Source organism: Alexandromys fortis, unplaced genomic scaffold (genome assembly GCF_014885135.2).
Source record: "Alexandromys fortis isolate MF-2015 unplaced genomic scaffold, M_Fortis_MF-2015_v1.1 scaffold_36, whole genome shotgun sequence".
Taxonomy (NCBI): Eukaryota; Metazoa; Chordata; class Mammalia; order Rodentia; family Cricetidae; genus Alexandromys; species Alexandromys fortis.
Window position 1 is genome coordinate 9682541 of NW_026067915.1, and position 26667 is coordinate 9709207.

Genomic DNA, 26667 nt, shown 5'->3' on the forward strand with positions numbered 1-26667 from the left:
CCAGCCCCTGCCCTCATACCAAGGAAATGCAGCCTGTGAAGCTCAGGCTGTAACCCTGGGCGCGGGAAGGAGGTCCTGGACAGATGTTACCCATCTTTTTCTTGGGCAGTGCTCAGCATTGACCGCATGGAGCATCCTAGTTCAGCTCAGGGAGCCCGTCGTTACCCCCGCTACCATAGCAACCTTTTCCGGGGCCAGGATGCCTGGGATCCCCATACACATGTGCTGTTGCCTTCCCAGTCCCCACAGCCATCCCCATCTGAAGGTAGGAACCTTTTCTGTGACTCCTGAGCCAGGTCCTGTCGCCTTATTGCCTCCCAAAGCCTGATAGCATGTCACCTCTTCACCAGTTCTTTCCTTGTCAGACCTCCCCCGCCCCATGGCTGCTGTGTGAGACCTTCCCAGGGCCACCGCCATATCCATATCCACTTTGCCATATCTTTACCGCCTCACTACCTTTCCCATGTTCCTCTCATGGCCCCTGCATCCTCTGCTCCCCAGTTTCTGGATGTGTGTAGAAGGGATCTCTGTGCCTGGATGCTGGGCTGGGTTCAGGGTTAGGTCTGTGGGTGTTCATGGTAAGAAGTCACAGTGGCTCCTTCCTTTCCTTTGGCAGCTCTGCCCACAAGCAGCAACACAGAAAACACCACAGCCTCAAGTGTGGTCTCCCCAACAGCGCCCCCAGAGCCTGAGCCTGAGCCTGGGATCTCCATTGTCATTCTCCTTGTGTACCGCACCTTGGGAGGGCTTCTTCCTGCGCAGTTCCAGGCTGAACGCAGGGGCGCCAGGTACCAGGCATAGAGCTGTTCCTTGTCCCCTCAACCCTGAGCTTTTTGTGAGCTTCTACCCCACCCAGCATTCCTTTCCTCAGTGGGCAGATGAGCAGGTCCACAGGTAAACAGACAACCCTGTGCACAGCTCCAAGGAACCTACCTGAACTGAGTTCCATGTGAATTTTCTTCGGTTATAAAGAACAGCAGAGGTGCAGGGGTGACAGACAGAGACATATATGGGGATCGTCACACACACACACACAGGAAGGGTACATGATCCGGGGACAGATAGGCCAACTGGCTGATAGAGGAAGACATACACAAATTGGTTGGGCAAGTCAGATAGAGATGGGAGGGTGGAAAAAGGGAGGGTTTGAGGCTGACAGTCATAGGCCAGTCCAGAGCTGTTCAGGCCTTAGCTCAGTCTAGGCAGTGAGTCTGAAGCCCCTGGCAGCCCAGCAGAGGCTGGATGGTGTTCTTAGAACCAGCATGTGCTCTGCAGGTACCCGGATCCTGGTCAGTCATGGCAAGTGGTTTGGTGGCGAGGTGGGCAGTCAGTCTTTGTTCAACAGTGTCCAAAACCAGCTGGGTGTCTCCTCAGGCTCCCCCAGAACCCTGTTATGAACTCCCCGGTGGTCAGCGTGGCTGTTTTCCATGGACGCAACTTCCTAAGTGGTGTTCTGGTGTCCCCAATCAACCTTGAATTCCGCCTACTACAGACAGCGAATCGGAGCAAGGCGATCTGTGTGCAGTGGGACCCACCTGGCCCGTGAGGACCCCACTCTGGAAACCTTTTGTCCCTGTTAACCTCTGGGAGGTGCCCCAGCCTGTCCCCAGGCCCCAGTCTATGCCTCTGTGCCATTAGGCCCACAAGGAATGCTGTTCCCCAACTCCAGGCACCCTCTCCCTCCCCCACCATCTCACAAATCTCTGCCTGCAACGAAACACATCTGGATGGAAAGGTAGATCTAACTAACTCTCCTCTGGATACAGGGCAGACCAGCATGGGATGTGGACGGCAAGGGACTGTGAGCTGGTACACAGGAATGGATCCCATGCACGGTGTCGCTGTAGCCGCACAGGCACTTTTGGAGTCCTTATGGATGCCTCTCCCCGTGAGGTAGAGTTGCATTCAATGACCCAAAGAAGTGGGAAGTCAAAAGGGCAGGAAGCTCTCCACCCAGCATTCCAGTGACCATCCTTAACTCCACAGCGGCTAGAGGGAGACCTAGAGCTGCTGGCGGTGTTCACGCACGTGGTCGTGGCCGTGTCTGTGACTGCACTAGTCCTGACCGCTGCTGTCCTGCTGAGCCTGCGCAGCCTCAAGTCCAATGTGCGTGGGATCCACGCCAACGTGGCAGCTGCCCTGGGAGTAGCAGAGCTCCTCTTTCTGCTGGGAATCCACAGGACCCACAACCAGGTGCAGGGCCAGGGCCAGGGCCAGGGGAATGTGTCCAGTGACTCTGCCTTTCCCAGGCATGCCCAAGTTGAGGTCCTGGTTTGGGGCGGGACACTGGCTGGAATTAAATGCTGTTGTTAGAATCGTAAGTGGAGAACAGATGCCTGGGGTGGGTCAGAGATGCGGTGGTCGGGGAGAGGTCCTTACAGCGGTCTCTTGGCCCCGCCCTCAGCTGCTGTGCACCGCAGTCGCCATCCTCCTGCACTACTTCTTCCTCAGCACCTTCGCATGGCTCCTGGTGCAGGGCCTACACCTTTATCGGATGCAGGTTGAGCCTCGGAATGTGGATCGTGGTGCCATGCGCTTCTACCATGCTTTGGGATGGGGCGTCCCTGCCGTGTTGTTAGGTGAGGTCTTACCCACAGGCCTGTGATCTCCAACCTCCACCTATCACATGGTCTGACCCCAGGCTATTTCCCCCAACCCTGTCACCTACCAGGGAGGGTCCTGTTTGCATTTATCCCCTGTCCTTCACATACTAGGGGTTAGAATTTAGACTACACCTCCTTGGTTCTAACTCTTCTCTTTCCAAAGGCCTGGCTGTTGGACTAGACCCAGAGGGCTATGGGAACTCTGACTTCTGCTGGATCTCCATCCATGAACCTCTTATCTGGAGTTTTGCTGGCCCTATTGTCCTTGTCATTGTGGTGAGTGTCCGGCTCTTGGTGCCACTGTGTGCTTCATTTTCAGGAAGGAGGGAGGAGACTTGGAGCAAGTGATGGAGTAGCAGGTGGCGGGGCACAGGCATCCTGGACCGCTTCCATCTCGTGTATGGTCACAGTGAACTCCCACTCAGCTGGCATGAAAGTGGGGGGTCAGTTGGGTCAAAGACTTAGCTATCTCTCGTGCTGTCTCCATTTCTCTGTGTCACTGTCACAACCCCACTCAGCTTCCCTTTCCATCTCTGACTCTTGTGTGGTTTTTGAGCTCTTCTGTCTCGTTCTGAGTCATACTCGCCCCTCCCCTCTCATTTTCTCTCTCTCCATGCTCGGGCTTGTGGTCTTGGTCTCTTTCTGTTTCTTACTGTCTCTGTCTCTCTCTCCCCGCTCCACCTGACTATGGGTGTAGATGAATGGGACCATGTTTCTCCTCGCTGCCCGCACATCCTGCTCCACAGGGCAGAGGGAGGCCAAGAAGACCTCTGTGCTGTGAGTTGGCTAGTTGAGGGAAGTAGGGGTCCTCAAGATGGCAGACTCCTCCTGGGTGGGCTCTGGTGGAGGTTGGGCTCCAAATTCTGCATGAAGGGAAGTCCTTCCTGCCTTGGCCTGTGCTCCCTCTCCAGCCTCACATGGACTTTCGCTCTGTTGTCTCCCAGTCCCTTGAGTGTCCCAGGACTCCTCCACGACCTGAATGTTTCACTTTACCCCCCATTACATGTCTGCCTATCTCCTGTTGTCTCGTGGCTCCCTGACTCCTTGTCTCTCCCACAGTCTCTCAGGGTTCCCTGAATGCTCTCCCGGTTCTTTGCGTGACTGCCCGTCTTCTTTAGTATCCTCCTTAGACTTCCATGTTCTTGTGTGAAGTGTTTTCTTGATGTACCCTGTCTGTCCTCCTGTGTCCCCTACATAAGCCCTGCTTGACCCTGGCGTGTCCTCCTGTGTCCTCCCATGTCCTTACAGCAGGACCCTGCGCAGCTCCTTCCTGCTCCTCCTGCTGGTCAGTGCCTCCTGGCTCTTTGGCCTCCTGGCAGTCAACCACAGCGTACTGGCCTTTCACTACCTCCATGCTGGACTCTGTGGCCTTCAGGTACCTCTGGTGGCCCTCTCCCATCCTAGACCCGGATGGGGTTTCAGCAGCCTATCCCTAGGTGTGGCATTGCCACCAGGCCCGGAGCTCATTCTGGCTGAATGACTATGCTAATCTTAAACTAGACACTGACCCTGGCTACTGACCGCAGGCATATAACTGATACCCAAGTAGTCACTGAGATCAGGCTGAGAGCTGATCCTGGGCTGCCCTTCACCAGCACTGCAGCTTCTGATCCCTTGCTAACCACACTAGCATTGACTTCAGCTCCTCCTGCCATTTGGCCTTCTCATTATGGGTCCTGAGATGTTCCCTCACTTTCTCTCTGATCCTCACCCTTGGATCACTGATTCAACCCTAACCTGTACCCACACACACCCACACACCGATACTCCCGTCTTTGCTGACTCACAGAGACTTTTATTGGCTCCTGATTGATTCTCTGTCGGCTGTATTCTGAGCTTCTGTCTTCTGATCTCTCAGTGACCTTCACTGACCTTCACTGACCCACAGGGCTTGGCTGTCCTGCTGCTCTTCTGTGTCCTGAATGCCGATGCTCGGGCTGCTTGGACCCCGGCCTGTCTAGGCAAGAAGGCAGCTCCTGAGGAGACAAGGCCAGCACCCGGGACGGTGAGAGACTGCTAAGGCTGGAGGTAGGGATGGGAACCCTAGGATGCCTGGGAACTAGCTCACACCCCTGTCCCTCAGGGGTCTGGAGTCTATAACAACACCGCCCTCTTTGAGGAGAGTGGCCTTATCCGCATCACTCTTGGTGCCTCCACCGTCTCTTCCGTGAGCAGTGCCCGTTCCGGCAGGGCCCAGGACCAGGACAGCCAACGGGGCCGCAGCTACCTCAGGTGAGTGACCATATATGACTTAGTCTAGTTCCATGTCACCAAGCGTTGACCTTATCAGATGCTAGGGAGGGTGACCACCTGGAACTCTGCAGCAGCCCTGCCCAGATGTCTTCTGATAAATAGTCCTAGAGGCACCCTCGGCCATTCCACATGCACTCAAAGGCTCGCTCGGCCATTCCGCATGCAGCAGACCATGCACTCAAAGCCACCCTCGGCCATTCCGCATGCAGCAGGCCATGCACTCAAAGCCACCCTCGGCCATTCCGCATGCAGCAGGCCATGCACTCAAAGCCACCCTCGGCCATTCCACATGCAGCAGGCCATGCACTCAAAGGCTCCCTCGGCCATTCCACATGCAGCAGGCCATGCACTCAAAGGCTCCCCAGCTTCCAAAGCAACTTGTCACAGTCTTCTCTGATGGAGGATTCTGCATTTCCAGGGACAATGTTCTGGTTCGACATGGCTCAACCGCTGACCACATTGAGCACAGCCTCCAGGCTCACACTGGCCCCACTGACCTGGATGTGGCTATGTTCCATCGAGATGCTGGTGGAGTTGGAGCCCTGGGTCAGGGAGGAGGGGCGTAGAGGGTGTCTTTATGATCTGCCTTCTTCTACCCCAAGCTGGGGGCAATGGCTAACTGAGCAGGGCAAGCTCCTCTCAGGTCACTGCCCCAGAAGGCACCTACCCATCCTTGCTTGTCTAGTTCACCCTTGATTAATTCAAGTCCTTATGTCCCCCCGCAAGCTCCATTCAGCCCCCACCTTAATCTGCTTGCTGCCTTGCTTGCCCACCTCCAGACCCTCAGCTAGGGACTTTCCTTATCCCCGAAGTCCCCTGCTTCTTCACCCTCCTCCTGACCTTCGCCCCAGGTGCGGACTCTGACTCTGACAGTGACCTGTCCTTGGAGGAGGAGAGGAGTCTCTCCATCCCCTCTTCAGAAAGTGAGGACAATGGCCGGACGCGAGGGCGTTTCCAACGTCCACTCTGCAGGGCAGCCCAGAGTGAGAGGCTCCTTGCCCACCCCAAAGGTGACAGAAACTTGCTGATTCTATGGGTGATCAAGGGACTCCCATGATTCACCGAGATGTGATGTAGGGACCTTACCATCTCCTTACGATTCCTGAGCCTGACCCACTGGGACCCTATGTGCCGTTCCCACCCAGATTTTTAGGAGTGCTTGGGGACCCAGGAGCAACCTGGGCGATGATATTGAGGCCAGAGATTACAGAGTAACTTGTCCCCTCAACTGCCTAGCATCCCTGTGGTTTGGGGTTTATCTCGATCCTCCTAATCTCAGCCACCAAACTGCCATCTCATCTGTACCCTTGTATCTAAGGATGAAGACTAACTTCTGTCTCCTCTACACCCTTCTAGATGAGAAGGATGGTTCTGCAGTAAACCTTCCTTCAGGGGCTCCACTGATCTGAGAAGGGACACCCTCCTGTTTCTATTCCTTTTTTAAAAAAATACTTTTATTTTGTATATGTGTGTGTAGGTGTGTATGCCAACTGTCCTCGGGTGGAGGTCACAGGACGATTTGTGGTAGTCAGTTCTCTCTTCCATACGGTCCTGAGAGTCAAACATAGCCTAACAAGCTTGGTGGCGGCGAAGTGCTTTCGCTTGCTGAGCCATCGCTCCATCTCTCCTGTTCCTATTTCTCAGTGCGGACAGCCAGAGCTTGAAGAGTCTTAGGTCCAGGGGTCACAGAGTCTGGTTCACAGGTCTTAGGAAGCACTGGAGTCAAGCCCAAGGCTCCTGTAACCTGCTCTGGCTTCACAGATATGGACGGCAATGACCTCCTGTCCTACTGGCCAGCCCTGGGAGAGTGTGAGGCAGCAGCACCGTGCGCTCTGCAGGCCTGGGGCTCTGAGAGGCGCCTTGGACTAGACACCAACAAAGATGCGGCCAATAACAACCAGCCAGATCTGGCCTTAACTAGTGGAGATGAAACCTCCCTGGGCCGGGCCCAGCGGCAGAGGAAAGGTAGGCCTTTTCCTAACCCTTTGGCCTGGCTGTAGGAGTCCTGAAGGCTGTTTGGGCCCAGACTTGATGGGAATTGAGCTTCCTGGTCCCAAGTGCGGAGGTCATCTTGCTCTACTCTGACAGGCTCCTGCTCCTCAACCTGCTTCATGGTCCCCAGAGACTGCCTGCCCCCTCCATATCCTGGCTTGTACTCCTGCATCCTCAGAAGCCATCTTCTCTCTGCTTCTGCATTCCCACTCACTTTGCAAACCACAGAAGCTGTGACCTTGGAGTCCAGAGCTCCTGCTCTGCTCTAGGTCTTTGTCTCTCACACTGGCTGTAGCGTCCCGAGGTTGTCCTTGCACCAGCACAAGAGGGTTTTGCCCTTGGTCTTGCATCACAGGAACACTGGAGACTGCTTCTGCTCCAGCCCAGGGAATTCCTACCCTTTTGACCCAGGCCTGTATTTCCAGGCCTTAGGGTTATCCCGCTTCTGACTTCCTGGAAGTCTGCCCTGACCCTGCACGGTGACTGCCCTAGCTTGACCCACAAGATTCCTGTTCCCTACTCTGACCCTGTTCCACTGTCTGTGTAGGACCTCTGGAGTTTCCTCTCACGTCTGCACTTCCTTGACTAGATTCCTGCCTACTCTTTGATACATAATCTGTCCCCAATTCTTCCACAGGCATCCTAAAGAATAGGTTGCAGTACCCATTGGTGCCCAAGACTCGAGGCACTCCTGAGCTGTCCTGGTGCCGTGCAGCTACCTTGGGCCACCGGGCTGTGCCAGCTGCCTCCTATGGTCGCATCTATGCAGGCGGGGGCACAGGTAGTCTTTCACAGCCAGCCAGCCGCTACTCTTCCCGAGAGCAGCTGGACTTGCTGCTAAGGCGGCAACTGAGCCGGGAGAGACTAGAGGAAGTTCCAGTTCCCGCCCCTGTTTTGCGTCCCCTGAGCCGGCCAGGCTCCCAGGAACACCTGGATGTTGCACCAAGCCGCCTAGAGCCCAGAGATCGGGTCAGCACCCTACCACGGAGGCAGCCACCCCGGGACTACCCTGGAACTATGGCTGGACGCTTTGGGTCACGGGATCCACTGGACTTAGGGGCACCCCGAGAATGGTTGAACACACTGCCCCCACCCCGCCGCAACCGGGACCTTGACCCACAGCACCCACCTCTGCCCCTGACTCCACAGCGGCAATTCTCAAGGGACCCCCTCTTGCCATCTCGGCCCCTGGACTCTCTGTCTAGGATCTCGAACTCTCGGGAGCAGCTGGACCAGGTGCCTAGTCGGCATCCCTCACGAGAGGCCCTTGGACCAGCCCCACAGCTTCTCAGAGCCAGGGAGGACCCAGCCAGTGGCCCTAGCCATGGCCCCTCCACGGAGCAACTCGACATCCTCTCCTCTATCCTTGCCTCCTTCAACTCCTCAGCCCTGTCTTCAGTGCAGTCCTCAAGCACGCCCTCGGGCCCTCACACCACTGCCACGCCTTCTGCGACAGCCTCTGCACTTGGGCCTTCCACACCTCGCTCAGCCACATCCCACAGCATCTCGGAGTTGTCACCAGATTCAGAGTAAGCAGGGCCCAGACACCTGTTCACACTCTTGTCAGCTTAGAGCAGCTGCCCCACGTACCCACCCGAGTCCACCGTAGAATGAATTGGGAGTTAGCCCATAGATACGGGCCACTCCAGGCTCAGCATAGCCCGGAGACCACATTAGGGACAATTCTAGCAGAAGATGGGAACAGGGCTAGCTGGAACTTGCTTACACATCCCAGAAAAGTACCGCCAAAGACTGGAACTAGTGGAGGGGGCAGGCAGGAGTCAGGGCATCAAAGTACGAAATAACCTGGCATTTGCATGAGACAATGAGAGGAATCTTTGTTCAGATGGTCATGAGGAATAGTGGCATATTGTGCCAGACTGAGAATGTCATTTGCTCATTATTGTATTCCATGACATGAGACTGCTCCCACCTGTGGGCGCTGTGGGGTTAGGCACAGTACAACTCAAAGGCCCACAAGGCATCTGTGGGGTTGAGGATGCCAGAGACACCCAGAAGTGTCTGGACACACAGGAATCCACGAAGGTATAGGGGAGCAGGAACGAGCATTGCCAGACCCAGAGTAAGCAGGGCCCCGCGGGGGAGTTGCCAGGTCTAAGAAGACAATGGAGAGTTGTCAGTCAAGGAGAAACTGTCAGGTCAAGCTCTGGAGGAGACATGACTGGGAGGGAAGTAGGCCTCTGTGCATAGGGCAGGGGACCAAGGGACTGAGCAGGAACCAGAGCTGTGGCGGGACGCTGAAAGGGAAGGGTGAGGAAGAGACAACCCACCCGGGTCCCTGCAGTCTGGCCTTGGGGGCTGCACAAGTGCCAGGGGACTGAGGACTCAAGCTTCAGAGTCACCTGAGTTTCGGTCCCATCTCGCATCTCCTTGATGAGGTGAGGCATAATTCAAGCTACACAGTAGCTCTTTGTCTGTAGACTCAGTTTAGAGAAACAAACTCCTTGGGATGCGGAGATTTGTGGTATTGTCTGAATTACGGATGCTTCATGTAGTCTCTGCATAGGTGGTTTCCTAAGCACCGAGACCTAGGCAGCCACCTGCTAATAGGTCTAGGCTGTGGAGGTCCAGATGGGTGTTTGCAGGGCGCAGAACCATGGAGTGGGCATGAGGGGGCTGAGGGCTGAGAGGGAAGTCGTCTTAGCCATGGCCTTCCATTTCCACACTCAACAGAATTCCCAGAAGCGAAGGTCACTCCTGAGGGGCTGGCAGCAGGTGAGGAGCCACCACGGGCAGCAGAGGATTTGGGCCATGGAAGAGGCGTCATGACTGATCCCAAGGCAGCCCTCTTGAGGCCCTCCTCAGTGCAGTGTGACAGTCCCATGCATCTGTGAGCATGAGTGTGACAGGTGCGGGTGGGGGCTGGAGGGAGGACTTTTATACATTTTGTAACTTTGTAACCAGAGAGATATGCTTATGTTATTTTTCAGCTCTTCTGTGTCCCAGGGGTCCGAGACTGGGCTGGGAGGGGATGGGGGAGAGATGCAGTTGGCCTCATCCGGGTTCTTTTCTTTCATCTTACGGGTGGGGTGGACAAGTGGGACACTTCCCCTGCCTCTTCCCCACATTGATCTGAACAGTGTTGGGGCCCAGAGTGCAAATTTGATCTTTGCATTTTCTCCAGTGCCCCACAGGCCAAACTCCAGTGTGTGGGGGTTGGTCTTGCAGAAAGGGGTCCTCCCACTCCCTCCTGAGGGCTTACTCGTGCCCTTACTCCGCTATGTGGATGTGTATTTCTTGGAGTCCCTGCCACTTACTGCCTTAAGACCCAGGACTGATGCTGTGGGCGCTGGGAGAGCAGCAGACGTCATGTTTACAGATCAAGGCTTCCTTCCCTTCCTCCCTTGGGGAGGGACTCGGGCCTTTAATCAGACATTCCTACCAGGGTGTGAGTAGAGGGGACACTCCTTTGTCTCTGCTTCTTCCTCTGCAGCAACTCTAGTCTGTGGTGCCATTGTTCACTACACTGCCCCCTGGAGGGATGAGTGGGAGGTGAACAAAGGAGCAGAAACAAGGGAATCCAAGACCCAGAATGTAGGTGCCTCGGCCTCCCACTGTTTGCAGGATCCTCCCTGGCACCAGGCTGTAGCAGTGACTGCCCCACAGTCTGTTATTCCCTTATAGAGGGAAAAATGACTGTTAGGATCCTGTTCACAAACCTCTTTTGTTATTTGTCTGATGTCCACAACTGGGGACTTTAAATTTTTGTTACCTTGTTTGCAGGTCAAGATTTTTTTTTTAAAGTGTTGGTTTTTATTTACTGTCTACAATGTAAAACAGTGAACTTCCACACTTTGTTTACAGTTGAGAATGGTTTCCCGTTTGTTTACAAGTGAAAGGTAGGAGAAGTGGGAGAGGGGCTTAGAAGACCCACCTGTGATATCCCTGGACCTGGTCATCTTGAGGGAGGCGTCTAACCCTGACCCTTTCCAGGCCAAATGTCAACCGAGTCTTCTGTTTAACAGCACACCCTGAAGGAGGCTCAGGGCTGGGGTTCTGGGCAAAGGTTGCTCACCTCTACCCGGTGTATACGCTTGGGAGGCAGTTTTTGAGATTCAAAACCCCACTTCGCTGCCTGTGCCAAATCCCACCAGCGGTCGCTAACTCTCCTTACCCAGACTGAGCTGACCTCTGCCCCGAAGGGCTGAGTGGCCTGTCAGTGGGAGAGTGTCCTTGCTATGTCCTAGGTTCTGTAGATGCCCGTCTCTGGAGTCCCCCTCCAGCACAGTGGCCCTCTTTCCTGTCTGTGTAAATTGTTCCGTGAAGCCGCGCTCTGTTTTGGGAATAAACTTCTATAGAAAACACTTGTTGCTCTTTCTGTTTCAGATGTAGGGGTGGTTGCTACGAGTGATTCACCCAGAATGACCTTGGAAGGAATTTGAGCCCTCCTCCCTCCAAAATATCCAGTTATTTTTAGTTCATTTCATGGCAGATTTGGACCAGGTTCCTACTGCTTTCTGAAGTATGGCCTTTCACCTTGTGATTGGACTGAACTTAGAACATAGGAGCTGGGCAAGAGAAGCCTCTTCTGGGGCTAGGCAGCAATGGGAGGGCTTCCTGATTTCCAGAGCCTGATTTGTGGCCCTGCCCATTTGTCAAACCAAACCTAGGAGTTGCCTTCCCAGTGTGTACCTTACCCACCCACACTCTGACCCTTCATGGTCTCTGACTTGGATCTGGTCAGAAGCTTGGAAACTCAGAAGAGCTTCCCTTCCCTTCCGAGATCAGTCTGGGGTGGGTCCAGACTCATTTCCAGTCTAGGCAGCCAGAATCCAAAGGGAGGTCTTGAGAAGCCAGTGGTCAAAACGCTTTTGACCACACCTTTAATCCCAGCACTCAAGAGGCTGAAGCAGGTGGATCTCTGATAAGGGGGCCAGCCTGGTCTAGAGAGAGTTCCAGGATAGCTGGGGCTACACGGAGAACTTGTCTGGTGGGTGGAGGCAGGTAGGAGAACTTGAGGACCACTGTGCCAGGTCTCAGCGGGAAAGTCTGGGGGCGGTGTGCACAGCTTGATTGTCCCTAAGAGACTCTACAGACCTAGATCTCCCACAGTTGAGGTTAGGGGCCCAGATTACGCATCTAAGCATCCAGATCATTCAAGGATTTCTCCCCCGCACTACCGGGGCCCTTCACAAAGCCAGAACGTAAGATCAGATCCAGCCATTCAGAGGCCCAGAGCCACGGGTCCTTTGTTCCAGTCCCCCAGCTCCAGGCTGCTGGTTAGCTAGCTGAAACCGACCAGAGTTGCAGGGGAGGACTTAAACTTGGCCTCTGGGAAGGAAAGGGTTAAACCTTCTTTCTCCGGGCTCGTCCCCCCCACCCCCGCCCGGGAAGTATGACTTAGGTTCCGCCCTCGAATTCTCATTGGTCTGAGCGTGCACATCCCGGCTGTGGAGCGTGATGCCGGCCTCGTTCTCGGCCTGGCGCCACCTTCGCACCGGCAGTGGCCTCCCGCGGGAGCTGTCAGAGCCCGCGGCACTTGAGCTATCTGGGGGCCATGGGGCTGTCCGATGGGTCCGGTGAGTTTCAGGGCGCCGCCCGAATTCCGCGTGTCCACGAAGTGTTAGTACTGTAACTCCCGGCCTAGATCAGTTGTGAAAGGGAACCGCCAAATTCCCAGAAGGCATCTCCCGCCTGCACAGCCTCAGTTTACCGCCTTGCCGATTTTCCGCAGGTGGTTGTCCATCAGCCGCGAGGGATGGGTGTGGGATCCGGCACGAACCTAGCTCTAGAGGGTTGCACCGAAAGTCCCTGGAGTCCTAATGAGGGGGCCGCAGGGAGGTTGCTGCCTGCCAAGGAGCCCAGGTCCTGGAGGTGCGCCGGCTGGGTGCCTGGGCTCGGCAGGCAGACCGCTGCAAGACAAGTTCTAGCCAGTCCCTGGACCAGGCGCGGCCGGAGTCCGCGTGGTTCTGAGCCCTCTGGTGCTGAGGGCCTTTGTACCCTCCCAAAGGGCGGTGCCAGAGCAAGGCTCCGCCCCCGGGCGCGTGCTGCCTGGTAAGGGGAGGGCCCTTTAAGAAGACTTAGCGCTCTCGAAGGAGAGGGAGAGGGGGCCCTGAGGTCTCCGTGAGCCAGAGGTGCACAGAACCTCTGAGGATCTTCCTTGCACCTTCTCTGCTCCCTCCAACGTGGATACCCAGGCTAGAGGCTCTTCCCAGGTGAGTTCCTACCCCTCTGGTGGGATCCTCTCCCCTGGTTATAGCTGCTTCCAGATCACAACTGACCGGTGAAAACTTTCCCCAAATGTTAGTTCTCCCGCCAGATTTACCCCCACCCCCAAAGTTCGCAGAGGAGAGCTACATTCCTTATGGAGTCTCCCCAGCTCAGTTTCTTCTGAGAGAACTCCCCCAGATGAGAGAGAACCTTTCCCTTCCCCCAGCCCCTATTCTTTGGTAAAGTTTCTCCCAGAGGTGCCTCCCGGTAGGTGTGGGGTTCACCCCCAGGTCAGAACTTGCCTGGCTGGTGATGGCTGTCTGGGCAGGGTTCCCTCTAGGTTGGATTGGCTTCTGAAAACACCTGTTTCCAGGCAACTCTTTCCTATTTCAAGGGGGTGTCTGGAGGTGAGAGCTTGGACCCTGAAACTTCAGGTGTCTAGGTGGGTTCTGTCCCAAAGCCTGGGGGCAGTATTGCTTACAGATCTTACATGCTCCCTGCCAGCGATGCAGGCTCTGTGGTACAGCTGGAAGAGGAATTGTTCAGGGAAGGCAAGGGGCTGAGAGGTAGGGGCTAGGAGAAATTGCCAGTCTGAATGTGGACCCCGACCTGGACGTGGACTTGAAGTGGTACTCAGGGCTGGGCAGCCACACCTGAGCTGGATGTGTAGGGCATGCTCATCCCACTCTCCCTCCCGGAGAGACTTTGGCCCAGAAAGCGGCTTCCAGCAGCCAAAGTTCAGGTACTGCCCCTGTCTGGGTGTGAACACGGGGCCCTCAGAGACCAGCAGGGTTGGCTCTATCCTTGATCTTTGAGCCTGGAAAACTCAGGTATGTGACTCTGTGGACCCAGGTAGAGTGAAGGAAAGGTTGGGACAGGGGCAATGCTCAGTGTATGTCTGTGGTCCCACCTCTCTAGACCACGGGACACAGCAGACACAGGCACTGCTGTCTGCCACACAAGAAATGGAGCTGCAGAGGCGAGACTACCATGTGGAGAGGCCTCTGCTGGACCAGGAGCAGCTAGAGGATCTGGGACACTGGGGCCCGGTGACCAAGACCTACCAGTGGCGAGCTTGGTTTCGGTAACGATGAGGGGTTGAGGTATGGGGTGTTGTGGCAGGGCCCGAGTTCTGTCTCTGATGAACTAACTCTTCATGTCCCCAGGTGCTCCCGTGCTCGGGCCCATGCTCTTCTGCTCCATTACGTTCCGGTCTTGGGCTGGTTACCCCGCTATCCTGTGCGAGACTGGCTCCTGGGTGACCTGTTGTCTGGCCTGAGCGTGGCCATCATGCAGCTTCCACAGGGTGAGCTCCCTTCAACAGCCTGGACTGCAAGCTCTGTGGTCTGTGAAACGCCAAACCAGGAGCCACGACCTCTGCCCTTGGAACTATGGCCCCTGAACCCAGGGTTTGGATCCCCCCACCTTTCTGAGACCCTAATCTCTCTCCAAGTCTGCATTGCACCCTTCTACCTGCAGGCTTAGCCTACGCCCTCCTGGCGGGATTGCCTCCTATGTTTGGCCTGTACAGTTCTTTTTACCCCGTCTTCGTCTATTTCCTATTTGGGACCTCTCGACACATCTCTGTGGGTAAGTGGAGTCGGGCCTAGCTTTCCATAGAGGCCGTCTTCTGTGGAGGGGAGTGGCAGGCTGAGCAGGGGAGCTTGGGACTAGGGCGGTGTGGGTGCTAGATCACTAAGAGAATGGCATATGGGTCACCCCAAGAAGTACTAGGGAACCGACTGTAGGGATTACAGGTTCAGGATATCTCAAAGCTCTGGCTTCAGGGTGGATGAGGCAGTCCATGGGGCCAGGAAATTCCTAGAGGCCTGTCCAGCCTGTCCATGATCCTTCTCTTGCTCCCAGAGAGTCTGTGTCGCAGAACACTGGACACTGGTGAGACTAGGTGGCGAGCATGTGAGCTCAAGGTTCGCTTCTGACCTTGGCCGTACCTGACCAGTACCGCCTCAACCGTACTGCACAACTGTAATCCAAGGATATCTGTCTGCTGGCCTCTTTAGCTAAGACTGGGGCTCCAGAGCGGGACAGCATCCTCTTCCCTTCTGACCTGTCCCGTCCTGCCCCTTCAGGGACCTTTGCTGTCATGTCTGTGATGGTGGGCGGCGTGACAGAATCCTTGACTGCGGACGAGGCCTTCGTGCAAGGCTTGAACGCCACAGTTGATGATGCCCGGGTGCAGGTGGCCTACACGCTCAGTTTCCTGGTTGGCCTCTTCCAGGTACGGCATGGCCATCCCCCTAGCTGCCTGGACTTACACTGTGTCCTCTCGCTGTTCCTTCATTCCCTCTGATTCCACTTGCTTTATGATTTCTGCTCCCTGACATTCCCTGACTGGCCACCAGGTGGGGTTGGGCCTGGTGCACTTCGGCTTTGTGGTCACCTACCTGTCGGAGCCTCTGGTCCGCAGCTACACCACAGCCGCCTCTGTGCAAGTCCTCGTCTCACAGCTCAAGTATGTGTTTGGCATCAAACTGAACAGTCACTCTGGGCCACTGTCCGTTATCTATGTGAGTGAGGGTGGGGGCCAGGGTGGGTAGGTGCTGCGCCCATGACATTGAATGCTGGCTGTAACACCTCTTCTCCTCAGACAGTGCTAGAGGTCTGCGCAAAGCTGCCCCAGACGGTGCCCGGCACCCTGGTCACGGCACTTGTAGCAGGAGTGGTGCTTGTGTTGGTGAAGCTGTTGAATGAGAAGCTGAAGCGCTATCTGCCCCTGCCCATACCTGGGGAACTGCTCACGGTTGGTTCGCGTACCAGGGAATGGTGGACAGAGGAGAAGGGCGGATGCTAGGGTAGATCCGGCCAGGATACAACCTCGAGGTATTTCAGGGCCAGACGGAGTGACCACTGTCAGGGTTTCTGCCCTAGATTGGCTTCTTACCACCCTTGACAGCTAATCTCCTTCCTCAAATGGTAGTGCTTGCCTCTCAGCCTATCCACAACTTCTCATTCCTCAAAGCTTTTGTCCCCCATAATGGTTAAGCTTCTCCCTTAGGATATTGCCAGGACTTCCCTGCCCTAATTCTATCCTTTCCCCACAGCTCATTGGGGCCACCGGTATTTCCTTCGGTGCTCAACTCCGTGAAAGATTCCAGGTAGACGTGGTGGGCAACATCACCACAGGGTGAGCTCTGGTTCTGTCAGGGACGGGACAGGGCGGGGGGCAGGTAGAGCCAGGGCCATCCTCTGACCTCACAGGTGTTCCTCCCAGGCTGATACCCCCGGTGCCACCCAAGACAGAGTTGTTTGCCACACTCGTGGGAAATGCCTTTGCCATTGCTGTGGTTGGCTTCGCCATCGCCATCTCGCTTGGGAATATTTTTGCCCTGAGGCATGGCTACCGCGTGGACAGTAACCAGGTCTGTGATGTGGGTCATGCAGGTGAACACAAGGCCATATGATAGGAGAGAAACAGAGAAGGGTTGGACTGTACTTAGAAATGACTGAGGGCAGGAAGAATAGGATGTTTGGGACAACAGTCAAACATTGGAGGCCATTGAGTGGGGATGGGGATTGGGAGAATGTCATCCTAGATATGCCTAGAGATAGACTTCTCACACCGCACTTCCCCCACAGGAGCTGGTGGCCCTTGGCCTCAGCAACCTCATTGGCAGCTTCTTCCAGTGTTTCCCCGTGAGCTGCTCCATGTCTCGGAGCCTGGTACAGGAGGGTACCGGGGGCAACACACAGGTGGGCCTTGGTGTGAGCATGCGTGTGTGTGGGCATGTTTCCATCTGGGTATGCATGCTGTTCTGCCAGGGTGGTCCTGCTTCTCCTCACCCTCACTCCCTGCTGACCCCCACCCTGTAGGTTGCCGGAGCTGTATCCTCCCTTTTCATTCTTCTTATTATCGTCAAACTCGGGGAACTCTTCCGAGACCTGCCCAAGGTGAGCCTCTACCCCTCCCAGCCAGCCTTCCGAGCCTCAGCTTGGCCAGACCCAAGTCAGTCACTCTAGTTCCATCTAAGGGACTCAGAGATATGAGGTTGAGCTCTGGGGATACAATCTGGAATTAGAGGTCAAGGGTTAGAAGTTTCTAATCAGCTCCAAGGGGTTAAGGTTGGTGTGGGGTGGTAGCTGGCTGTGGGCTGGGCTCTGCCCAAATGCTTGGCCAGCATGGGTGGTCGTGCCTGGGTGGTGGATCCTCTCAGCAACCCTGGCGACATTGTCCCTGCTACAGGCCGTCCTGGCAGCTGTGATTATTGTGAATCTAAAGGGCATGATGAAGCAGTTCTCTGACATCTGCTCTCTTTGGAAGGCAAATCGAGTGGACCTGGTGAGAAGCTTGGGAGCCCAGCCCTGGGCTTTGGGGCTTCTAGTGCCAATGGACCCTTTGACCTCTGACATTTTGTTATCAGCTAATCTGGCTGGTGACCTTTGTGGCTACCATCCTGCTGAACCTGGATATTGGCCTGGCGGTTTCCATAGTGTTCTCCCTGCTGCTCGTGGTGATCCGAATGCAGCTGTGAGTCCACCATTTTTGGTACTCCCAATTCCAGCCTGGTGAGGGAGTAAGTTTCACACTGGCTCTCCACAACTTTCCTTACATCTCTGGGGACACCCCAAGTTCCTCATTCCCCTCTCATGGCCTTTTCTTTGCCTCCTTCTCTCCATCCCCACCCCCCAACTCTCTCCTCAGGCCCCATTACTCTATCCTGGGGCAGGTGCCAGATACGGATATTTATAGAGACGTGGCAGAATACTCAGGGGTGAGTGGCAAGGCTAAATGGGAGGTGGGGCAGACAAGACAAACGGGCCCTCTTTATTTCCTCCACATGCACAGAACACTGGGGGATGGGCTGGGAAAATGGCTCACTGGATAAACTGTTTGCTGTACCCGAATATGGATCCCCAGCACCCATATCAAATGCCAGGCATGGCAGCATGCATGTCTGTGACCCCAGTGCTCGGAAGGCAGTGACAGGAGGATCTCTGGGGCCCTCTGGCCAGCTAGTCTAGCCAATTGGTAAGCTCCAGGTTCAGTAAGAGACCCTGTCTCAAAGGGGAAGAGCCATAGAGGGAGGTAGCCAATGTCTTTCCATGCAAGGTGCACACCCAGACTGGAAGCATTTTGACTTTGGTTCTTCGAATTTGAAGAGAGGAGTTTGAGTGTGTGACCCTATTCATTGCATGAGTGACTGGCAGTCTTGGAGCCAGACTCATAAGCCCTATGCTGTAGAATACCCCTGGGTCAAAAGAATGGGATAGTGGGGGCGGGGACACAGAATGTAGAGAAGGTTGTTTCCTGGTCTGCTCAGTGGGAATCAAAAGTCCCCGCCTGCTAGTTTGTGTAAAACCCTATGTCGTGTCATGCAAACAAAGGCTTTGTGAGAATTTGGAATAAAGTAAGCTCCATCACTTTGGCCTGGAGCCCTGAAAGCCGAGTGCAGTACGACTAGGCAGGCTAAAGAGTAGAGTGAGGGGTCTGGGTGTGGGAGACATGAGGGGAGCAGGCAGCTACGTGGGGCTGGGAGGCGGCCCACATGGTCCAGGCCCAAGTGCTCAGGGGAGACCTGAGCTGTGAATGGAATGGGGAAGGTGGGAGTGGAATGCCAGGTTGGGGTGGCTCTTCTGTCTGCATGCAGAAAACAGCAGAGGGCAGGGACGGGAGACTCAGGGACAGGGGGGCTGAGAGCTGAACCCCGAAACCTGGTGACAGACAGGAGAGTTGGGAGGGACAGAACCTGTGCAGCACAGGAGCTAGGGTGGTATAGCCAGGCATATGCCCAGACTCCTGGAAGGGTATCAGCCGCAGCCTGGGGCAGAGGGTAGCAGGCTGTCTAAGAGAGGCAAGCTGAGTGAAGAGGATGCGGGAGAAGGCAAGGAAGGCTCAGCCACCCCAACTCCACTCATCTCCAGGCCAAGGAGGTCCCTGGTGTGAAGATCTTTCGCTCCTCAGCCACCATTTACTTTGCCAATGCTGAGCTCTACTGTGACTCGCTGAAACAGAAGGTGAGGCCAGGGTCCCCCTGCTTGGTGTGTGTGTGGGGGTCTGAGTGCCGCTCCTCTCCCCAGAGGACCCAGAGCCTACCTCTGACTGTGTCTCTAGTGTGGTGTGAACGTGGACCACCTCGTCTCCCAGAAAAAGAAGCGAATCAAAAAACAGGAGATGAAGATGAAGCGAATGAAAAAAGCCAAGAAGTCTCAGAAGCAGGTGGAGCCCCCCCCCCATCCCCTCAGCAGCTCCTCCTGGCCCAGCCCTACTGGGGACCCAACCCTGACCCCCAGCCATTTCGTGATCCTCTTTAGCCTTTCTCCCAGTCTGGTCCTTGTCCCATTTCCTCACCTGTCATTTCTCTTCACTACTCTTTGTCCCTCCCCTTTCTCCCTCAGCACCCTGGAGACCCTGTTTCAGCCCTGGGCAGGGCAGGGAAAGCTCTGAAAATGTTATACCCCTCGCCTGTATTAGTCACAGCGTGAACCACAGCAGGGTCCCTTTCATTGTCCTACTGTGGCTCCTTGCCCAACGCCAGGGGCAGTACCAGGTCCACCTGGCATGGTTGTCATGTGGCACTTGGGATGACTTTCCGAATCACCCCTCTTCCCTCGTAGGATGCCTCTTCCAAGATCGCCTCAGTTTCAGTCAACATCAACACTGGCTTCGAAGACATCAAAAGCAATGATGTGGAGGGTTCCGAGGCCAAGGTGAGGCTACAAATAGGCGGAGGGAATGGCCCAGAACCGCGAAGGTGCGGGTGCCAACACACGTTACATGAGAAAAGCCACTAGTGTGGGCTTGAAAGTGTTGGGCTAATGATGGGAGGAACAGGATGATGGCTCAGACGCTGCGGGAAGACCCTTGTGATACCAGATTCTCTCCTGGCTCATGTCTATAATCTCAGACTGACCTAGATTTTATAGACTGACCTTGAATTTATAGGTATAACAAGACCCCACAGTCTACGCTTATGGAAATATTGGGAAAATCTAGCAGAGGGGAGGGGGATACCAAGTTCAACCAAAGACTCAGACAGGTCAGGGGATAAGGTGTGTGTGAATGAGTGTGGGCACAACAATGCTGTGGCCATCTTGTCTGTTCCTAGGCTCCTAGCCACTCCACCCTGTTTAGCTAAGGATGGGACGTGATTTCCCAGTACCCTCCCTTCTTGTGTCTCTATTAAGCTTTGGTCCAGGAAGTTTATGCATGTTGGAGTATGCGTTCCTGTGTCCCTGCATGTCCTCCTGTGTTATAGATCCACCTGTCTCCTTTCAACCCATGTCTGTGTCCTTATGTGTCCCATGCATGCCTTCATATATCTGCATTTTTACATGCATTTATAGCTTCCCTCTGACTCTGTGTGTCGCTGTATACCATGTGCATGCCCTGCCTTTGCTCTATCAGGGATGGTCCTTTAGCACATCTGTATCCCCCGCAGGTGCACCAAAGGGAAGGGCTGGAGGATGCAGTCACCGGCAGTCAAGAAGATGTCAAGGCCCCAACCGTGAACACACTGAAGTCCCTTGGCCTACCCCAGCCAGACTTCCATAGCCTCATCCTAGACCTGAGCACTCTCTCCTTCGTGGACACTGTGTGCATTAAGACCCTGAAGAACGTAAGGAACTGTGGGTGGGCTAGGACCCCTTGAGCCTTCACACTGACCACATCACTTGCCCCCCAAACCAAGACCTCTGAGCTCCTCCACTAAATCTTGCCCAACTGCTGCCCTCTGAAGCTAGTCCTCTTTGTTGCTGCAGATTTTCCATGACTTCCGGGAGATCGAGGTGGAAGTGTACATCGCTGCCTGTTACAGTGCGTTGACTGGGGATAGTCATACTGATCAGACAGAGGGTGGGACTCTTCTGGTCAAGGGTTTGTCAGACGGCACAAGGAAAACTGCAGGTCTTGGGAGCCAGGAGTCAAGAGTCAGGAGAAGGGCTAGGGAGATGACTCAGTGGGTTAAGTGCTGAGCTCAGAGGGTTCAGTGCTCCCCACATATGAGGACCTGAGTTCAAATCCAGCAGAACCATGTAAAATAAGCCAGGCATGTCTATGCATGCCTATAATGCTAGCCTTTGGTGGGTGGAGACAGATGGTTCCCAGGAGCTAGCTGGTCAGCCAGCCTCAACATACACAGCCCTACACACACATACACAGACATACACACAAACAAACAGACAGACACACAGACTTACATAGACATACAGACACACACACAGACGTATTCACAAACAGACAGACACACAGACTTACATAGACGTATAGACATACACACAGACACACAGACTTACATAGACATACAGACACACACACAGACATATTCACAAACAGACAGACACACAGACTTACATAGACATACAGACACACACAGAGACATATAGAAGTGACTGGGTTTCTAGCTCTAAGTAGCCTCGGATAGCAGGGGTCAGAGAATCCTTTGGGTGCCTGGAGACTGGGTCTCCTATGGTACTGAGTGTCAGGATCTCCTCCTTGCCCACAGGTCCTGTGGTCACCCAGCTTGAGGCTGGACACTTCTTCGATGACTCTATCACTAAGCAGCATCTTTTTGCCTCTGTCCATGACGCTGTGACCTTTGCCCTCCACCACCGGAAGCCTGGCCCTAAGAGCTCTGTTTTGGTAAGCTGACTCTGGCCCACTGAGCAGTTTTGTTAATCTGTTGCTTATCCCCACCCTGACCCCAACTCTAGAAAGTCCATGCCATTGCCCAGGGCTCTGGCTACACTGAACCCATTACTCTCCCCTCGTGCGTGTGTGTGTGTGTGTGTGTGTGTGTGTGTGTGTGTGTGTATAGGAGTGCTGACTTAGGAGCAGGGCTTCATATATGTCCTTTGGAAACTAACTGAAACTTCCTCTGTCACCCGCACAGGCCACCAAACTCTGACTTTGCTGCTGGAGATTGCCTACCTCTAGAGGTTGTGACAGGTCACCCTCATGAAACTCCTGCCTCTGGGTCCCCTCCAGGTGCCCCCAGGACTCCGGTCCATGTCTGTGCACATATAGCACGTGGATGCCCTGAGTTCAGTGCTACAGGCTTGGGGCAGGGCATTGCAGTCAGGCTGGCCTTGGCTGGGTGCTGGGAGGGAGCTGATGTGGATTTACATACAGCTCTGGGAATAAATGCGTGTGTCCAACGTCAGGCCCTGCTGTGGTGTGGTCAGGGCGTGGCTAGTGCGTCGTCCTCAACTCAGACTCCCAAGCCGTCTTAGAAACACTACGGTAGACAGAGCTGGGGGTAAGACTCGGGAAGGTCAGGGCCAGGCAGAGAGCATCATGCAGAGCAGGGCAGCTCCGGGGCCCAGACTGGACTGGGATTCTACAGACTCAAGGTTCTCTTCCATTTCGCATAGACCGCCCTTTTAAATGGAAAAATAAATGCAATCAGAGCTGTAGCTCAGGACTAAGCTATTCCCGAGGATAACCTGATAAGAGGCAGAGTTGGTGCTTCTGGGGGATGTAGAGTGAACCCCTGAGCTTTCAGATAAACACTAGTGCCATTCTCAGGGTCTGCTGCTGGACTTAAAAGTCAGTGTTTACTCATAGAGTTCAGCCTTGAGATCAGCTGGACACCATCGACCAAGAACTGGCTGATTTCCGGCATAAGACACCAACAGCATGTGAGGCCGCTGATCCTGTGGGGAGAAGGACGGGGCATTGGGCCTCAGATGGGTGAGGAAGCCCAGCCTCCTGAGTGGCCTGCTGAGTTAACCAAGCAGACATGTGGAAATGTCGAGAACAATGTAGTACCCACATCACCTGCCCAGAACACATGAATTTCTCTATTCATCAGGTGTGCTCCAGGTGCCAAGCTCAGTATTAGGCCCCAGGCAAGTTCCCAACGGCACATGAAGGCTCCCTGCCCTCCAAATATCCCAGGCACCCTTGCCTGTCTCTATTTTTATCATGGCATTTGCCTGTGCCTGGCACTGTAGTGTTTACAAGCCAGCTCGGCTCCCGCCAAAACTTCAGCCCAGGAAGGCAGAGCTTGACTTCTGTCAGGCAGCATTCTGGTCCCAGGCTTGGGCAATCGACAGATATTGTTTGAATGAAGACGTTGAGCCAGAGGCAGTCTTGACACAAGAACTTGTCAGACTGGCCTTGGTTGGGTGCTAGGAGGAAGCTGGTGTGTTCTTTATAGCTGGACACTAAAGGTGATTGGGTAGGTAGCCAGAAAGGCTCCAGAGGAAAGAATGTGGGGTCATGTTAGAGAAAGTGGACCGTACCACCGGGGAGGCCATGGGAGTGGTGCTGGCGGTGCATGACGCTCTAACCTCAAGAAGACTTCGCTGGAGGGAAACCATACTCCCTGAACAAGGAAGAGTATTAAGGGATGCCTGGGTGAGGAAGGGCAGCAGCCAGCAGGGAGGGAGGCCTGGGTGAGGAAGGGCAGCAGCCAGCAGGGCAGGAGGCCTGGGTAAGGCGGGGCAGCAGCCAGCAGGGGCCTTCAAGGGAGCCACACCCGTGAGTCCTTGCTGTGCACAACGCTGAGAAGAGCTGGACTGGGTATGGGAGGCTGCTGGTAGCTCCCCTGCACTCTGGTTTACCGGCCCGGCAGTTGCTAGCCCAGTAGAGGATGTTGAACCTTAAAAACATAGGCATTGGGGTGCTTAGATTTGGGGGATGACAGGGGAGTTGGAGGCCAGCATGGAAGAGGTGTTCCTATCATACCTAGTCCACCTGGGAGGATGGGCCCCAGGCCCTAGACCTGCACTATTGCCCCCATGTCTCATTATGCGGCCAAACTGTATTTTGAAAGGCTATGGGCCTAGCTGGAACCTGCTGCCTCAGCGGGGCCTACTCTTGGGGGAGGGGTGTTTGCCCGTTGCCAAGGTACCCGGGTTCCGGCCTCTTGCAGTAGCCACAGCCATGCTGTACTCGCTGTTCTTAGTGCCATCGCTGTCCCTGCTGGTGATGCCTGTCCCTAGCCATGCCTGGTCACGGCCCCTCTGGTACCAAGTGGGGCTGGACTTGCAGCCATGGGGCTGCCAGCCAAATGGCCTGGATGGCTGCAGGAGCAGTCTGGGCTGCCCTGGTTACTGGATGGCCCTGGGAGGAAGTCGCATCTACCCCGTGGCTGGCATCACGATCACCACCACTATGATGCTGGCTATCGGCCATATGATGTTACAGCGGTGGCGATCTCAGGTCATTAAGGATCAGGTGAGGACAGCTCCTTCTGTCCCTTATAATCCCTGCTTCTGCTCACACCCCATGGGCCCATGTCCTCCTATCAACCTGACTTAGGGCCTTGTGGGCCCTCCTGCCTGACCTTGTCCTCGCCCCTATGTCCTAGCCTTGCATCTCTATGGAACAAGTCTACAACCAGTCCATCCCCAGCCATTCCTCAGGGCCAGTACTCTGACTCATGTGCCCCATTTAATACTCCCATCCTGCGTTCAGCCTCATGGGCTCCAAGACCACGCAGCCCCTGGTAGCTCCCATCGCCCTGTCTCTCCCGCCTCGTTGGCACTGCCCCGCGTCTCTTTAGCCGCTTTGCTGTCCATCCTGGCCCCCTCCCATCCTTACTCTGCTGTTATACCCTCAGCTCCCACAGGTGACTCCCAGTCCCTGCAGACACTGGAAACGGCAGGCGGCCGTTGTCTCAGACCGCACCCTGGTCCTCAGGGTCCTCCACATGCTGGATGCCATCCTGCTCCACATTGAGGGCCACCTACAGCGCCTGGCTTCCCAGGAACAAATTCAAATAAAAGGGACCCCCACCCAGTCTGGGTGATCCAATATATGCTCCTCTTTCTCTGGTTGTCAGCTGCGGTGGGGAATGGCCCAGGGCCCTATGCAGGCGCACCAGCCTGTGCATCCGTGGGACTGTCTAGCCCCTCCCACTGTTAGAAGCGGCAGCAGGCGGAAGTCGCAGTGCAAGGATGGATGGGCAGGTGGTCCCAGGCGTAACTGCCCTCTCAGTGGGGTAGGTCCACTCCCTTGTTTCCATTTCAGGCAGGTGGATGAGTCAACAACCCCCCTCCCCCAGCAGAAAGCATTTGGCTCCAGCTCCTTTGCAAGTCTCCTCTCCCCAAGAGGTCACTGCTCCAGGGTCACCGCTCCTTAGGTCCTTGACTCCTACCCAAGCTCCCAACTCTAACCCTATCCTCACTCCCAGCTCAGCCCCTAGAGCCCCAACCTAGGTCCGTCAGGTATCCCTACCTGCCTTTATTTGTGTGGCAACTTCAGACATTGCTGTGGTGCCCAAGCAGCTTCAAGGTCCCTGGAATAAGAGAGAGTTGGTCCTCACTCCTTTCCTCCCTCTGTCTTCCATTGGTGATCCAGGTTGAAGGGGTCCCTGCGAACAGGTGTTTATAGAGTCCTATGTTTTAGAAAAGAAAATCCCAATTACAAACCAAAGAGACACGGAAGAAAATCAAAATGATGAGGAAAGGCCAGGGCTGATGCTCAGCTGGCAAGTCTGTGCTTAGCATGCACAGCTTTGATCTCTTGAGAAGAAACAACATGAGAAAAATCACGAGTTTAAGAGTCTGCGTGTGTGCGTGTGCGTGTGTGTGTGTGTGTTTCAAGACAGAATCTAACCATACAGCCCTGGTTGGACTTGATCTTGGTGTCTCCCCCACTGCTTCCTCTTTCCAGGTGCAGGTATTACAGTTTGTGCCCCAACACCTGGCTAGAAAAGGGGCTTAAACTGACAAATATTGTAATAGTAAATCCAGAAAAAATAACATTCATGGCAATTTCATGTTACATTCCTGTAATGTTTTTCCTGCCATAGCTCTTTTTTTTTTCTTTTTTGCATTTTTCAAGACAAGGTTTCTCTATAGCTTTGGTACCTGTCCTGGAACTCTCTCTCTCTGTAGACCAGGCTGGCCTTGTAGATGTAATAGTACTCATAAAATCCCAGCATTTCTGTGAAGTGAGAGACAGAGGCAGGAAAAGTAGCCTGTCAGAATCACATGGGTCTGGACACAATATGTGACAGAATTAAGAAAGATCCTGCCTCAAAAGGAAGGCAAGAAACTGACTCCCAAAAAGTTATCTTCAGACCTCCACAAGTTCACTGTGTTATGCCCACACTGGCCTGCTCATGTCTTCTCTCTATCTCTGTCACACACACACACACACACACACACACACACATATGCACACACACACACATGCGCACACAAATACAGGTAAATAAATTTTAGTTTGAGAGATGGCTTGGTGATTAAGAGTGTGTTCTGTTCTCTGAAGGACCTGAAGTAAGTTCCCAGCACCCATGTCTGTCAGGTGGCTGACAACCAACTGTAACTCCAGTTCCAGGGGATCTGTTACCTCCAGCCTGTAAGGTCATTCACACTCACGTGTTCATAACCACCCACACACATACACATGAAAAACTAAAATAAATCCCAGCCAGGCATGCCAGTGCAGGCCTGAGGCAGAGACAGGTGGATCTCTATGAACTTAAAGCCAGTTTGGTCCACAGTGAGTTTGAGGTTAGCCCAAGCTACACAGTGAGACCCTATCTTGAAAGAAGAAAGAAAGAAAAGAAAAAGAAAGGAAGGAAGGAAGGAAGGAAGGAAGGAAGGAAGGAAGGAAGGAAGGAAAGAAAGAAAGGGACAAAATAATAACAACAATAAATTAAAAGTTTTCTGTTTTTATTTTATGGGTATGAGTGTTCTGCCTGCACACTTACTGTGTTTCACATGCAGACCTGGTACC

At 54.5% G+C, this 26667-nt stretch overlaps 2 protein-coding genes across 5 annotated transcripts in view; both read left to right on the plus strand.

The window, feature by feature from the left end:
* Positions 1 to 22135, plus strand: part of LOC126500005 (cadherin EGF LAG seven-pass G-type receptor 3) — a 37902-nt gene extending 15767 nt beyond the window's left edge. Inside the window, exons 20-55 of one of the 4 annotated variants that reach the window (XM_050139588.1) lie at positions 110 to 265; positions 617 to 788; positions 1375 to 1542; positions 1767 to 1893; positions 1987 to 2193; positions 2405 to 2579; positions 2767 to 2879; positions 3301 to 3380; positions 3852 to 3978; positions 4492 to 4608; positions 4687 to 4835; positions 5275 to 5384; positions 5708 to 5866; positions 6618 to 6821; positions 7486 to 8377; positions 8925 to 8931; positions 13952 to 14103; positions 14186 to 14325; positions 14499 to 14609; positions 15110 to 15258; positions 15383 to 15547; positions 15628 to 15780; positions 16082 to 16164; positions 16252 to 16399; positions 16617 to 16730; positions 16851 to 16928; positions 17221 to 17316; positions 17399 to 17505; positions 17680 to 17749; positions 18900 to 18992; positions 19090 to 19194; positions 19593 to 19685; positions 20417 to 20593; positions 20736 to 20790; positions 21479 to 21615; positions 21866 to 22135. In XM_050139588.1, coding sequence (XP_049995545.1) covers positions 110 to 265; positions 617 to 788; positions 1375 to 1542; positions 1767 to 1893; positions 1987 to 2193; positions 2405 to 2579; positions 2767 to 2879; positions 3301 to 3380; positions 3852 to 3978; positions 4492 to 4608; positions 4687 to 4835; positions 5275 to 5384; positions 5708 to 5866; positions 6618 to 6821; positions 7486 to 8377; positions 8925 to 8931; positions 13952 to 14103; positions 14186 to 14325; positions 14499 to 14609; positions 15110 to 15258; positions 15383 to 15547; positions 15628 to 15780; positions 16082 to 16164; positions 16252 to 16399; positions 16617 to 16730; positions 16851 to 16928; positions 17221 to 17316; positions 17399 to 17505; positions 17680 to 17749; positions 18900 to 18992; positions 19090 to 19194; positions 19593 to 19685; positions 20417 to 20593; positions 20736 to 20790; positions 21479 to 21615; positions 21866 to 21880 — 5204 coding nt within the window. In that variant the 3' untranslated portion in view covers positions 21881 to 22135. Of the gene's footprint in view, positions 1 to 109; positions 266 to 616; positions 789 to 1374; positions 1543 to 1766; positions 1894 to 1986; positions 2194 to 2404; positions 2580 to 2766; positions 2880 to 3300; positions 3381 to 3851; positions 3979 to 4491; positions 4609 to 4686; positions 4836 to 5274; positions 5385 to 5707; positions 5867 to 6617; positions 6822 to 7485; positions 8378 to 8924; positions 8932 to 12206; positions 13850 to 13937; positions 14104 to 14185; positions 14326 to 14498; positions 14610 to 15109; positions 15259 to 15382; positions 15548 to 15627; positions 15781 to 16081; positions 16165 to 16251; positions 16400 to 16616; positions 16731 to 16850; positions 16929 to 17220; positions 17317 to 17398; positions 17506 to 17679; positions 17750 to 18899; positions 18993 to 19089; positions 19195 to 19592; positions 19686 to 20416; positions 20594 to 20735; positions 20791 to 21478; positions 21616 to 21865 lie in introns of those variants that run through there. The other 3 variants (XM_050139587.1, XM_050139585.1, XM_050139586.1) reach the window with 3 other exon arrangements.
* A 100-nt stretch (positions 22136 to 22235) lies between these two features.
* On the plus strand, positions 22236 to 24730 carry Tmem89 (transmembrane protein 89). Its single transcript, XM_050139590.1, has 2 exons — positions 22236 to 24156; positions 24542 to 24730. The coding sequence occupies exons 1-2, from the start codon at positions 23617 to 23619 to the stop codon at positions 24728 to 24730; spliced, it is 729 nt and encodes a 242-aa protein (XP_049995547.1). The 5' UTR covers positions 22236 to 23616.
* Positions 24731 to 26667: the final 1937 nt, after the last annotated feature.

Bases quoted from the DNA above. Each gene is read 5' to 3' on its own strand.
- Tmem89 (XM_050139590.1), top strand. From the start codon at position 23,617: ATGACAGGGGAGTTGGAGGCCAGCATGGAAGAGGTGTTCCTATCATAC. The intron at 24,157-24,541 runs GTGAGGACAGCT...TTATACCCTCAG, and splicing joins CTCAGGTCATTAAGGATCAG to CTCCCACAGGTGACTCCCAG.